At 37.7% G+C, this 14933-nt stretch overlaps 1 protein-coding gene across 8 annotated transcripts in view; it reads right to left on the bottom strand.

The window, feature by feature from the left end:
* LOC102291985 (protocadherin-15) overlaps positions 1-14933 on the bottom strand; it is a 209037-nt gene that overhangs the window by 28420 nt on the left and 165684 nt on the right. For all 8 annotated transcript variants that reach the window (XM_005914101.3, XM_042225131.1, XM_042225128.1 and 5 more), the window contains 3 exons: positions 6651-6760; positions 6007-6147; positions 1952-2079 (listed from right to left, as the gene is read on the bottom strand). In XM_005914101.3, coding sequence (XP_005914163.1) covers positions 1952-2079; positions 6007-6147; positions 6651-6760 — 379 coding nt within the window. The remainder of the gene's footprint in view (positions 1-1951; positions 2080-6006; positions 6148-6650; positions 6761-14933) is intronic.

The following is a 14933-nucleotide window of genomic DNA, read 5'->3' as shown; positions in this document are numbered from 1 at the left end:
CAATTAAGAAATGGGACTAAAATATAACACTAAGCCATTTTTCAATAAAGAGAAATATCCAATATTAAGGAAAAATGTATGTGAGCCTCTCAGACTGCCAGTTATTTTCAAGATGAAGTCAGAACCATGTGTTCAGTCAATGGAATGAGAACCAGGTATCAGTGGGCACCCTCTTGCTTTTATTTAGGCAACAAACCCACACATCTGAGCCAGTGAATAATAAGATGGATGATATTCATGAGGAGGAAAAGAATTGCTAATGTTCACAAGGTTGGAAAAGGTCTCAGGGTCTTTCTTACATTGGCTAATTTTCATGTTTGTCAGCCCACCATCAGGAGAACCCTAAACAACAAAGGTGTGCATGGCAGGGCTACAATGCAAAAACAATGCTCCCTGTCGGTCTGCAGTTTGTACATCATATGGAGAAAGCCAAAAGGCTGTTAGAATAATGCCTTGTGTAGGCATGAAACCAAAATAGAAGTTTTTGGTTTAAATGACACGCGTTGTGTTTGGAGAAAAGAAAATGCTGCATTCCAGCATTTCATGCTATGAAACAGGGTGGCCCTGTTTGGCTGCAAACTGGCTGGGACGACTTCACTGTCACTGGAAAATAAAGAATATGTTAGGCCACGTGGTGGAATGGGTTAAAACTCCATGTCAGGTTGGAGGAGTAACTACCAGAAACATAGCTACAGTTACTAGCGTCCAAGGGGATTTTGACAGTAGCAGATATAGAATATTAGATGAGCTTTTACAAGATATAATTAACCACGTGTAATGTTTAATTTTAGGTTTGTTTCAACTCAGTTCTCCAAGTATATTATTAAAGAGCTTGTGTATTGATGTGCTAATGTTTTAGGTCATGTTTATGTTTATGTTACATAGTGTCGAGAATTCTAAAGACTTCACAAACTTGCATGTTGGTGTCAATTACAAGTTAATCAAGAGGCAGAAAAGATGGAGACAAAGCTGTACTGATCATGTGTTTTATGGAAATCCACAGTTTTTGAAATTTGAAAGCTGCAATAATTCCCATCCCTGCCTGAGGTCTCAGTTTGTACTTTACTACCTGCCTACATCTAACTATTATAGTGTATTTTGCAAGATTTCCTTTTTTCTTTTCACTCCCTCAGTCTTCTATGGGCTTTAGTTTGGTACCTTTTTTACATCAGAAGGAGAGCCCGAAAAAGCTCTTCCTGCAAGGCAATTATCAATATAAAACCCTGGGAGCACAGCAGAGTGCAGACCTTGTCTTTTTCTCGCTATGAAGATTTCTCACTTTTGGTCCAGCACCTGCAAAAAAAAGTCTTTAGATGTGCATAGCTTTTCTGCTTGTACCCACAAGTACAAGTGCACAGACTGTATAACATTCAGGATTATACAGGCTACTGAAAAATAGATTATGTCTTAAAGGACATAAGTCATTTAAGGGCATTTATGCCTTTTTTATGAGATCACAGATATACTATTACTACTACTACTATAACTATTACTACTAGTACTCCTAATGTTGATACATTTTTGCAGGTAATGCATGAAGTAGCTCTTTAAAAACTCTGTGGACAAACACGATCCTAAATGCACAATCATACCCATAATGCAGAGTGTAAAGAGTATTGTACACAATGAAAAAGTGAAATCTTCTTGGTACAACAGGCTGACATTCAGTGGGATGTCCAGCCATGCATCTGAGAACACACTGAGATTACACTGCTCAGCTTACTCTGATCCCAGCTGTCTGTGGAAAGGCAAGCAGTGGGGGGAGTGAAACTGACAAAGAGATGTTACAAGCAACAGGGGAGGAGACCAAACTGTGTTGCACAGAGCAAAAACTGTCACACCATGGCTGAAGGGTAAGTGTAACAAAAAAAGATCAGAGTCTTTACTTTTTATACAAAAGCAGCAAAAACAACAACGACAACAAAAAACCCCCAGTTAATTGTTTTCTTACCACTATCTTGAGCACTGAGCTGAAGATCTTAGTGTCTTCTGCCACACCGCCTATGTAGAGCTTCCTGGAGAAGACAGGAGGGTGGTCGTTCTCATCCAGAACCTCAATGAACACCTTGGCTGTGTTAGCTGCAATAAATGACACCAGAAGGATTTCAAATCCTGTTTAAGCTTTTATTTGTTAGTTCTTAGTTTCTTTCTTAGTTTATGCAGGGCTCAGCTTAAGTTGCAAGTGCACCTACTTTATTCATGCTTCCCCTGACCCGGGTTAGCACCACGCTTACAAAAGTAGAGTCGGGACATGCAAGCTTAGAAAATTTATGTCATCGAAATAAAGTAAACATAGCTCATTTGATTATTGGAACTGGAGTTGTCCAATTTGTCTTCAAAACTGGCATGTCATAATAATTTTTTCATGGACATCAGCCGGTCTACAACTTCAAAAGAAGGCCTGAAATAATTTCCCAGAATATTTTGAAAGTTATTTATCACTGAAACCATCACACAGTGTCAACAAAGTTGTTTTTTTTCTCGTTCTTTCTCCGTAATCGACACCTCTGGATAGCTCTCACAGATTGTAAATAAAGTCAGGTGGCCAAACAGGTGTGTGTTTTTCCCTTATTTGAGGAACGCATCTTTGACCCCTTTTGTTTTACTTTAAAATTGATGCACCCACCTTTTGCCTGACTGAAAATAGTTTTCTGCGGGTATATTCCCCTTCTTCTTTGGAAAAGCCCTCTTTATTTAGTAGTAATTTCAAGCTGCACTGCAATAACCTTTTGAAGTGGATTTGAATTGCATGCTGAAAAGAGAAACGTGTTCCCTTATTACTGTCTCAGCCCCTTCCAACAAAACAGCGCGAGAAGCTATTTTGGCAAAGCCGACAACTTTGGGCCAGTAATGAGGAGGTTAATTTTGTTTTGATTGCAGCAAATATTCAGCATGGGGAAAAACTGAGTCTGAAGGATGTTGATGACTTCTCTCTCACTGCCCCCATAAGCAGATCAGGAAAACAACTGAGCCATTTTGCATTCTGTTTACCAACCAATAAGCAATAACACTCACACACTGAGTGGAAAATTGCTCTGTTAAATAATAAAAATTGATGATGAAATCTTAACTTCGAAACCATTATTTTTAAATGGGGTCTACCTTGTTGAGAGGTTTATTCTTCCTACAACTTGGTGCATAAAAATGCCATCAATAAAAGCCAGTGGAAGCTTAAGAGGCAAGCATTTTGCACATTATTGGGAATAATAATTTGAAGGGCAGCCAATAATCAAGCTGCAAGAGGGTCCCTGGAGTTACAGGAAACACTGCGAGAGGCAAGGAGGCATAAAATTGCGCATAATACTAAATTTGCTGGTTAAGTGGCCTTTTTGTGAGGCTTCTGAAATATTCATTCTGTCCCTTTAAAAAGAAACACATGTACAGAGTATTTCATCTGCCTAATTTGTCATAGTTACACCAATGCAATGTACAGCATAAATATGAAGAGCGGAAAAAAATCAAGACTGCAATTTAGGTTAAAAAAAATTGCAGTGTCAAGGACCATTTTTCTTCTAGCGAGATAAAAAAAAAAGTAAAGCCATGTGGCATTGGCGCTAAGGATGCACCAGGGGAATTGGACAAACAAAACACAGCACATCAAATTATAGGGACAAAAGCTGTAGTGTGAGACATCGCGGGAGGACTCGAGGGAACGGGGAAAGAGGTCTGCAGAGTGTCTCTCTCCTCCCGCTCTTTGCAGAAAGTGGCCATCCTCCATCAGCACATAAAAACATAAATATAGTCTCTCCGGCTCACACTCTGGACACTCATAAAGATGCATGAACAAAACAAACCTATTATGAGAAGAGGAGTGCTTCTAAGCCCGTCTAGGTTTGAGTGCATTATTATTTAGAAAACATGAAAGTAAATATTGTCTTAGTCTGGGTTATTATATTGTATGCATGCTTGTGTGGATCCTGAACATTTGCATACATATGTAAGGTACTGGACCCTAAGAGGGTCACTGGTCCACTAATTGATAAAAACACGTTAATGAGAAGGAAGATGCTGTGCCTCACGGGGCCCTGATCATTATAACAAGAGAAGTATGACGAGTGAGTGCACTCATTCAAAACGGGGTGCCTGCTTACAGCGTACTTGTTAGAGAAGCTCTCTTCTTTGTGGGTATACAAGTGTTGATTACTTTTAATTATGGTCATTAGTATGTGAGAGACACAGTATGACAAAAAAAAAAGAGCAGCAAACCATCTACTAAACCTTATTTATTGTTAGAACACTACCCATCATTATACAAAACATGAATGTCAGTAAACAGAACCATAAACGAGCCTAATGATATTCCAGCTAGGGCATGGCTATCAAAGAGAGAGCAGTCTCAAGTCTCCGGAGTTATTTCAAACCTCCACTGTGACAGTGGAAGCATCCAGCAATTTATGCATATTTCTCAAACAGGCAATCAAACAATCATGCCCACTTCACACAGCAATGGTATGCTGGAAGTATTTTTAAAGTTTTAACTTTTCTCTCAAGCAACTTCTGTCACTTTTCATGAGTTATGTCAAGAACAATAACATGAATGCCTTAAAGGAGAGACTACCTAAACTCACCATGTACGCGGAATTCCTGGACAGAAAGAAAAGACACTGGGATAGAAAAGGAAGAAACTGTGACAATCGGTTTTTGCCATGCTTCAAGAATCACCCTTGCCAACCAACATATTCTGCAGTTTATTTTTTTTCTAGTACACCGAGGCCTTAAGAATGGGAACACGCACAAATTCCATTAAGTGAGAATTTGCCATGATTAATGTTTTCTCACCCACCCTCGTTATGTGGTGATTTGTCTAAATTAAGAGAAATGGCCTATTTTTTCCATTGCTAGATCTTTTTGAGGAATTTTGACAAAGCATTTTTAACAATTTGTGATATTACCGGACACTGAAGCTTTTATTTCTCATACTTTGAACATTTTTATTAAATCACCATAACTACAAGATGAACATCAAATCTGTTGACACTGTTGAATAGTGTGTTAAAATAGCAGTTTAAATAGGCATAAAATGGTATTTCTTCAACAATAAGGTGATTTGCAAATAGATATTAGCTGAAAACTTGGCATATCTATGCGTGGTGTGCAGCATGTTTTGAGGAAATATGAGGAAATTAGACAGATGGAGGACAAAAGAAAAAGTGGTCTTCAGAAATGTTCTCAGCAGAAGGGTGGCTGTCAGAAGCCATTCTTAAAGAAGTGAAATGGTGTATGCTAAATTACACAAAACTGGTCTGAAAAATCAGTGGCAACAGGTCTTATGAAGTGATGAATCCAAATTTCACATTTTTTGATCAAATCATCATCAATGTGTACGGAGAAGTTCAGGAGAAAGGTACAGCAGTGAGTATCCACAGCCATCTGTAAAATATGGTGGAAGCTGTTTCATGGTTTGGTAATGCATTTCAGCCAGTGGTGTTGGGGATCTTGACAAAATTATGAAATATAAGTACAGAAAGCTGCATCTCGCCCTTAATTAAACATTGTGGAATCATCTTGACACAGAAAGGAACAAAAGGTATCCGATTTCCAAGGAAGAGCTTTGAATTTCAATAAAGCTTGCCTAAGAGTTCAGGTTGTTTTGAAGAATAAAGGAAAACCAAATACTGACTTTCAAACTTGTCAGAACTGTACAAACCCTATTTTTACCTTATATACTGCATTTCCATCTATTTTTTGCACACGTTTCAGTTTACTGCTTTCATTTTCCTACCAAAATAAAAAGAGAGATGTTGGCTCAAGTCTTCTACATAGCAATGTAAAGATAAAGGATGAAAGCAAGTGATTATAAACTTTCTAATAATATAACCATAAATGGTCAAAGTGAGGAATTTACAGTAATATCTAAGATAATGGATGAGTTGGTCCCTAAATTGGATAAGCAGGTGTGAAAATGGATGGATGGACCTTGAATACCATAATTTCTGTCCTGAGTTTAAACATAAACAATCCAACAAAACTTCCACTGTGAGTGGCTTACATGCTAACATTTCTTACTTTTAGAAGGCACACGGAGGTTGGACATGACAACCACCATTGAGTCGGCCTGGACCCTGAGGACATAGCTGGTCACGTTTTCATAATCCAGTGGTTTTGCCGTGGAGATGACGCCTGTCCTGTTGTTCACCTGAAAATGACCTGGAAACAAACAAGTGGCGTTTATGAAAAAGAGGAAAAATTGCACACATATAACACAGTAAACAGATTCACTGGTGAGTTCTATAGTTTTTAATTTCTTGCAACCAAATGGTGATATGACCAGAACTATATGACTTATTTTTTTTACACAATTAACTACAAGAACTCTTGAGGTGCATGTGGACAAGCAACTATTGACTGAGGGTTCCTTCTATATATGTCTTCTATTTTTGGCTGACTGACCTGAGTCAGCCTCACACCTCTGCTCTTCTTTGCCAACAAGTATGAAAAGTGATGCACAGTTCCAAGTACATCAATACTGTCCTCTCTGACTCTACATAGACTTCTAAACAAACATCTAGATGTTTTTCACTGAGCATTTTAAGATCTAAATCTCATTTTCACGTTACATAAACTGTTTGGGTTTTTTTGCACCTAAAGTGGAATTTAGCACTTAGGGTCAAAATGACTGCATTGTATACTGTATAATCTGCAGGCCATACCTCGTTCATTTCCTGCAACAATGGAGTAGAAGATGGTTTGATTGATAGCAGCAGCAAGAATAATCCCTACTGAAGTGCCAATAGGAGCCAGCTCACTAACTGGAGGGAACCTGAGGAGACATCAAACACAATCATAAACCAAAAAGTCTGCCAAAACATAGTGGACCTAAATTCAGTATCACACCAAAAGCATAAAAACTAGATATAAAAGCAGCTACACAAAAGGTACAAAAGGTGTGTATTTTGTCCATTTTACAGACTTTCATAACATTGTTGCAAGAGTTATTCCATCCATGATGCGTCCAACAACCCACCTGCCAAATATCTTAAAAACCTAGTGTACCTGATGTGGGGTACTTAAGTCAGATATATTTAAGAACCTTGCATTTTTAAACGTAGATTTATTTTGCACTGCTAAGGTAGTGGGAGGGTAAATCTGTGAGTGGATTCTTTTACGCTCGATCGTTTATTCATTAATTCCTCACATTCTTTGATATGTTGTTTCTTGAGCAAGCTTCACCAAAGCCCTTTAACCTTTAACTACAAAGAAACTGGATGGTTATCATGTAATAAGGCTCTTTTTTTTTTTTGGTCGATATGCTACTCTTTTAACAGTTATGCGTGACTATCAGCCACACAAGTGTGTAATCATATCCAGCAGATATGATTGTCACCACTCTCCACAGAAATTACAGCTGCCTTAAATAGCAGGGAACCCTGTCGTAGCAGTGTGACGGTGAGGGATGATTGAAGACGATAATGTCATCACACTGCAACACCCTCTTGTGATACTGTGTGTGTTTTCTCGTTTTTACTCTCATCTCTACATATATGGTGTGTATGTGCTGCAGTTTTTATTCAAAGTTAGACTATTACTCACAGCAGCGGTAGGAAATCAGTGACAGGGTTTGTGGGAGTAATGCTCACAATAATCTCTGACTGTCATATTCTATTAAACAGAATATGTTCAGTCTGACTGAACAACATGGGCTGCTGACTATCCATGTTTATGACATGTAATTAAACACTTTTATTGCTTTACTCTTTGCTGACAACTCTGTCATTTTCACATAGAGGAAGAAAAAAACAACAACAACAAAATGCAGCACATTTAAGAATCTGTTATTGTAATTTCATAAAGCAACTCTCCCATTTTAGATGGCAGTTGTGAAATGAGAAAGATTGAATCCATTTATCAACGTGAAGAAGAAGAGCAAGAAAAACTATATTCAAACAGAAACAGAGGAGTGTATTGTCTGAAAAGATGTGCAGGTTTTGAGACGATAAATTACACTGGCCTTACTGCTCAATGAAGTAAAACAGCATGCAGAATCATCTTGGACAGTTTGCAGGTGTAACAGTTCATAGAGCAAGTTTTAGAAGAAAAACAAAGGTTCAAATAATACAGTGTTGAAGGACAAAAAGTTGTTATTTTAAAATGGTCTATTCATACTATTGGCTATAGTTACTGTTTCTGAAGACAACCAATCCTCAAGGACATTTTAGATTAAAAATAAATCTGTAAAATAGGAGCTGTTCTCTTTTACAAAGAATGACACGCTATTCATCCTCGGAGATATTATTGTGGCCTGCACTGGAATGACTGCCTGCATTAATAACACTTTCATCAAAAATACAGCCACGTTACTGACACATCAATAACGTGTTGTTTGGATGATACTAAAAGACTTCTGTTCGGTTTCCCTTCGGGTATGCTATTGTGCTGTCGCTGAATAATTGCTCTGTCTCTGTGGCACCTGGGAGCAGGAATCCACGCCATGCTTCACAGTGATGGGAACCAATTTATTAATGTGGTCTTCACGTAAGTAGATTACCTGGCTCGGGAACAACCGGTTGACAAAAACACAGAGGCAGTGTGAGCACAATGTGAGAACAGTGCTGTGCAAAACAGCCCAAAATGTCAGTCTCATAACTGTGCCATTCATCGGAATCCAGGATCCAACACAATGGCTATCCTCAATTTTAAAGTAACCTTCACTTCACTGCTAGTACACTTACAATCCACTGTCTTGTATTATATACTGTACATATTAATATAGAACGCAGATTAATACCACAGAAATTGAAATATATATTCTTTAAATACAAAACTGTAAAAAAGTCTTGTGCCACCCACCTTTTCTTTACATTTTGCTTCTAAGCAGCCAGACTTTTTCTTTTGTTTTTGTTTTTTTTAAACGTGGTGTTGAAAAATAGATATCCTGGCTTTTATGAAGGAAACTTTTCTTAACAGTCCAGTCCTTTGTACATGACCATCATTTTCCATTTTCAGAGGATTTATGTTTTTGTTAGTTAAGCCAATCAGCACAGACCTATGCATCAATCAAGCACAAGCATGGTTTGAATCCATCATCTGTTTGCTTGCATCTTCTGCTGCATTTGCATTGGTTTTCTTCAACTATTCTGGCTTCCTCCCACAGTCTAAAGACATATTACTTATTGGTATTGTAATTGTAAATGTACCCCCTACTAATTTTCCAGTGATTCAAGATCTAAAGGAGGATTAATTGGTGTTTCTAGGCTAATAAATAAATTAAATAAACTGACAGTGATAAGACAATACCCCAAGGTTGAAATTGTATCTGCACACTCTTTATTGTTTATATATTGTTAAGTAAGTAAGTAAATAAGTTTAGTTAATGGTGTTTGGTCTACAGATCACAAAAATCTAATTAAATGCTAAATCTATATATGCATATGTCTTTATGTTGTCAGTATATGAAACTGATACCCAAGAACTCATATTGTCTTTGCTGTTCATACATACATCCTGCTAAAAATGTGTCCCGTCTGTAAAAGACAACTTGTGTCAGCCTCATATGTATCATTCTTGAGGCCTTAAGCTGGATTTTTTGCTCTTCCTACTGCAGCAACCGCATCCAAAAAATAACACATTTGGGCCTCGGCGTGAAGACCGAGATAAGCTGAGGTGGTGGTAAGCGTGAACCACCTCAGGTGAGCTTTATAGGCAGCAGGCCCTCCAATCTAGGCAAGCAACACAATCACACCAGACCATGGAAAACATTATCTACCCAAAAGCAATGGACCTCATGTGATGACCTTTTCCCTTTGATATTTAAAACCCCTCTGTTGTAATTCCATGCCAGATTCACCAAATTTGAGCAGATCCTCAAATTTGGTGAATCGTAAAAACCTCCTTTACGTTGTCGTTCTTGGTGACTTATTATTAGAAACATGCTGTATCCCAAATTGCTCCACTGGAACCTTTAATGGGAACATTTTATTCCCAAGAGTTAAAATACATGAATAATATTTATAAACCCACAACAGGAAGAAAGAAAAACAAAAATGAAAAATCCTTACCCTTCTAGTTAAATTTTACCTCACTTATTTAAGATGATTTCTTTAGCATACTGGACTCCCAAAGTCATTCTTCACAACTCTGAAGTCATATTTATTTTTCTGTAGTGAAAAAAACGAAGGTTATTTGTAAGAGAAATGTTTCAGCTTTGGCGATCGTGGCTTTGGTAAAACTTTGGAATGGAGCAGGAGAGGATAACATGCGCTGACCTATTCAAAGGTTTTTCTCAGTTGGTCTTTAAGTCTGAGTGGGGTATGAAAGACTGTGCACAGCTTGCAACAAGCTGCATGGTGTGATTGCCAGGAAGAGGCAGAGCTGACATGTTATCACTTCCCTACATAGTGGGTCTGCCTGAGGGTTGTGAGCTGCTGCGAAATGACAAAGAGGGTGTGAAGGCATCTGAAGTGTGCAGATTAGTATAAAGGTACATCCACATGTAGACAGGAAGAATGACAGAAGGGTTTGTAGAAACAATACATAGTGATAGCTAGGCATGATAAGAATTAGAGATTCCAATTCCATTGTCGATATCACTTATCAATTTGATTCTTCATTGGCTCTGTTTTGAAAGTCACCACCAGCATGCAGGAATAAAGAAATTACATTCATGCAAATATATTGTATGCTGTGGATCAAACGTTTATGCATGTTTGTTGAGGTATTTCCCCTCTTTGTTGTGATCAGTGTTGGAGTCGTTACTCAAAAAAAGGTCATTATTACACATATTACACACAACACTTAAAAGTAATGTGGTACATTACTTAATTACTCCCGGCAAAAAGTAATTCGTTATAGCCTACTACTCGTTACATTACTTTCACATTACTCTGTAAAATAACTCTGTAAAACAGTTGAAACACACGCTCTCATAATCACCATTTAACAATAGAAATCTGAGACTACAACACCACACACAATTCCTAATGAGGATACACATATCTAAGATCTTTGTCTTCGTAGAATACAAAGATGCCCGCACAAAACAAAGATAAAAACCAGCATAAAAAAGCGATTGTGAACAGGTAGAAAGGGAAGTTGCAGCCTGGCTGCTGATTGATTGTTATGTGTTGAAGTCGAGGGTCTGGCTGCTGAGGTTGGCATTCACTCTGGGTTCTTGGCTAGCTTAGCGTTAGCTTGGCAGATGCTTGCGAACCAAAGTTGTGTTAGTAGCATGTTGTGTTAGTTTCTGTCCTTGATGCAGTTTTCCACTTTGCCACTTACGTTTCCTTTTACGCAAAAAAATAAAAAATAAAAGTCAATATCCATGCAGTAGACTGTGTTGCTATTTTCCTCCACAAACACTAGAACCGAAATCAGTTTAGGAAGTGGACTACTAGCAACTGGTTTTCTACATGAACTGGTTCTCAATTCCCATTCTTACTGATAGTTTCAAAGAGTCAATTATGCATAATGCAATATCATATAGTGAACAGGGCCAAATTCACTTTTCATTTCTTTCGTATTCAGATGAGCAAAGATGCCATCAAGAGAGAGAGCGGTAGAGCGAGAGAAAGTAAACGAGAGAAAGAAAAATAAAGAGAGGAGGAAGATGCTGGCACATCTACAGGCAGCAGAGAATCCTGGTGTCAACATTAGGGAGGGTGAATGACATGCTGCTGAGAAGCGTGGGCAGCACACAGGTGTCAGCGAGCACTTTGCCCCAGGGCCAATGGAGAAGTGATGCTTACGAGACAAGGCAGAGGCGTATAATCCTTGTCGAGCACCACGGGGGCCTCTGTTACAGTGTCTACTATCCTTCTACCTCGCCTTCCCTTTTCTTTCATGCACTGCATCACAGCCAGAACAAGAGGTGAGGGATGGTGACCTTGCTGAGTCTCTGCTACGGTCCGTGCTCCTTTGGTGGATATGCAGATTTAGTGCCACGGAAGGTCTGGATCAACCTCAAATCCTAGACGTGAGTCATTTAACTGTAAAGTGTTCACAAGCAAATTGCATAAACAGTGTGCAAATGTCCATAAATACATACTCGGGAAACTGTTGCAATACATTTCCTACCTGAATGTTGATGTTGGCAGTACGCTTCAGTTTTGGTTCAACAATTATAAATCAGTCTAACTCAATAACTGTTGAGGTGGATTTGTGCTCGAGAGTTTGTTAGTTAGCTCTTGTGTCACCCTGGTGTGAACTTGTTTGTTCCTGCCTGGAAGCAAATTCTACGAATGACAAACATTGACTCATCTGACTTGCACTAAATTATATATAGGGAATGCATTTCAGCTCCTGCTTGAACACAAGTTGGCACAGAGGAAAAACACTCAATGTTCATGCTCTCCATTAAGGCGGCAAATTTAAGGAATTTTGACAGCCCAGGCAAAGTCAGCTCAGTCACAGCATGATTTACACAGTGAGTAGCCTGTTCGGGTGAATCTTATCACGGGATATTAAAATTAATTAGTTGGCAACATAAAAAAAAGAAAAAAAAATGTGGAGGACTTCTATAGTGTTGCATGTATTTATGAGAGCCTTGTTCTAGATATTGGGAACTGTACAGCAGTGTAGTTAGCCAATTTTATTTAAAAATGAACAGTCCTTCAAATTTTCAGAACACCATCCAGGTTCACCCCATAGCTGCACTATAACCATTTTGCTTTTTTAATGTTTATGAATATTTTGCTTGATTAATTTCTGACTTCTCAGAAGTCCAGTCTGTTGGCTCAAATTTGAGTATAAAAGCCTGTATTCAGTTCATTTGCCTAACAAATAACCATATAATTTTAAGTTTTAAACACGTTTTTGACACTTTTCTAAAATATTCACGTTTTATTGTTTTTATGGAAGGTGATGATAAGAATCAATTTAATAAAAATGAATGTATCAACATATACAGTATAATGTATTCAAGGCCAAAAGTATTCCTCTTTTTTTAAGCATGTCAACATAAAAAGCTAACAACTCTTTCATATAATGTAATATCACTGCACTGAGAGTTTATAGTCTTGTGTGCTATTGACTGAAGGTCAGAATTTAAAGATTACATGCTATGTTTGGCAAGACCAGAGAGGGGTGGAGAAACAAAGTGGGAATAGGCAAGTGAGAAACAGAGATAAAGGTATTATAGGGTCCCTGGACCACTCAAGATATTCGAAAGGTTTTGAAAACTAGTGCCATGATAGCTTAGATATTTCAAAGTTATCTTTTTTGGCAAGACTCAATTCTCTTCCTAGAATACACAATATAATACAACCAATGTGAAGAAAAAAAACATCCAAAAAGCCCACAATAAAAGCACAGCATAAGCTGTAATTCTGTCTGTTGAAAGTACACATTAAGTAGCATTAACAAATCAAATAGATACAGAATACATCTACTCCTTAAGAGCCCTCTACACTCAACAAAAATATAAAATTGACATTTCAACTGCTTTACTGCCTTCTGCTGTTACATATACAGAAAATGGAAATCACAAAATATGCTGCATGTGTTTGCTTTGAGCAAAGTAGGAGTGCGGAAACTTATATGTGTAAGCGAGAGCCTATTTTCAAGCAATATAGAGCTAGAACCCCCCCAATATATTATTAGATTAACCAGAGAGTCAAAGGCATTATTTCAACCAAGAAACAACACTGTGCAATGATTCAGACATACTGTGGCAGCTCGAATCTGAAGGCAGATAATAGATATTACTATAACCAGATAGCATTAGAGACAAATGGAAATACCTTATAGCTAAAAACCTTTAGAAGTTTAAAAAATAGCAGGTGGTAAAGACAGCAGATATTACAGCTATGCTTATGAAAATGGAAGTGCACATTTACATCGAGACTAGAGTGGTGAAATGCAACAGCCTGATCATTTTTAGCACCTGCTGTAAGATCATTGCTGTATCTCATGCTCCTAATCATTCCTTTCTTCTTCTTGCACTATTTATTGTGGCGACCCTTTCATAAATGTGAATTGATTGAGCTAATAAAAGAAAACACTCATTTAAAGTAAGATAAAGCAAGTTCTGACTGCTTACAGGGTGAAGTGTAGATTCCAGAAAGAAAAAAAACCTTATTGTGTAAGCTGTCTGCTGGAAATGACTGCCTTTGGAGTTGTATAGGCTACTTTACAAGTAAGCAAACAGAAGAACAAAGAACATACTGATTGCCACTTTAAATGTACAATCATGCCATCTTTATATTATGATGGTAAAAGTAGATTGTAACCATCTAATGATGTTGCTGCAATCTGTGTTATTAACAATTAATTTTACAATAACAATCAGTTTTGACAAGAAAACACTTTCTTCATTTTTTTGAGAAAGACGAGGCCAACACAGTTGTAATGTGAGAAAATGTCTGGGTCACGTCCTTCTGCAAATTGCATCTGAATAAAATAAAGTGCCTCTGTTAATGTACAGCACTCTAGTTTAAACTCTTAACAGCTGAAGTGCAATAACCTTTTGCCAAGTATTGTTCAACTTCTATACTGTGGCAACATATTATGTTTTTGTTTTAATTATACATCTTATTTAGCAATCACTATAGTTCAAGCTATTTCACCATTTTTGAGACAATATTGTTACATTACATGTTCATCTAAAAGTGTAATTTGGCACTTTTCAATTTATGGCTCGAGTGCAAATATCTCCCTCCAGGTTGCCAGCACTGCACAGGCAATGTGACATACTTGCAAGCTTTCAAATACAATATTATCATTAATGTAGAGCAGTTCAAAAAGACACATGTTTTTCTTGAAACGATCAAGGCTTCCCCATATTCCTAAGTTTGTGTACAATTGAAAAATTCATTACCCACACCAGCAAAGTCTCTCTCAGCTGTATACCAAATGTAATGCAGGCAGATATTAACAAGCAATGTTTATGAACGCGTGACTCACAGTTACCAATAGGTTCTTGGAAAAAAGAGAATCTAACAAACAACTAATAAACTTCTTAGAAATCTGACACTCCTGGCATGAAGTGATGCTTAACTATG

Source organism: Haplochromis burtoni, unplaced genomic scaffold (genome assembly GCF_018398535.1).
Source record: "Haplochromis burtoni strain Fernald_Lab_line unplaced genomic scaffold, NCSU_Asbu1 Contig_7, whole genome shotgun sequence".
In the NCBI taxonomy this organism is placed as follows: Eukaryota; Metazoa; Chordata; class Actinopteri; order Cichliformes; family Cichlidae; genus Haplochromis; species Haplochromis burtoni.
This window is presented reverse-complemented; position numbering and strand designations above follow the sequence as displayed.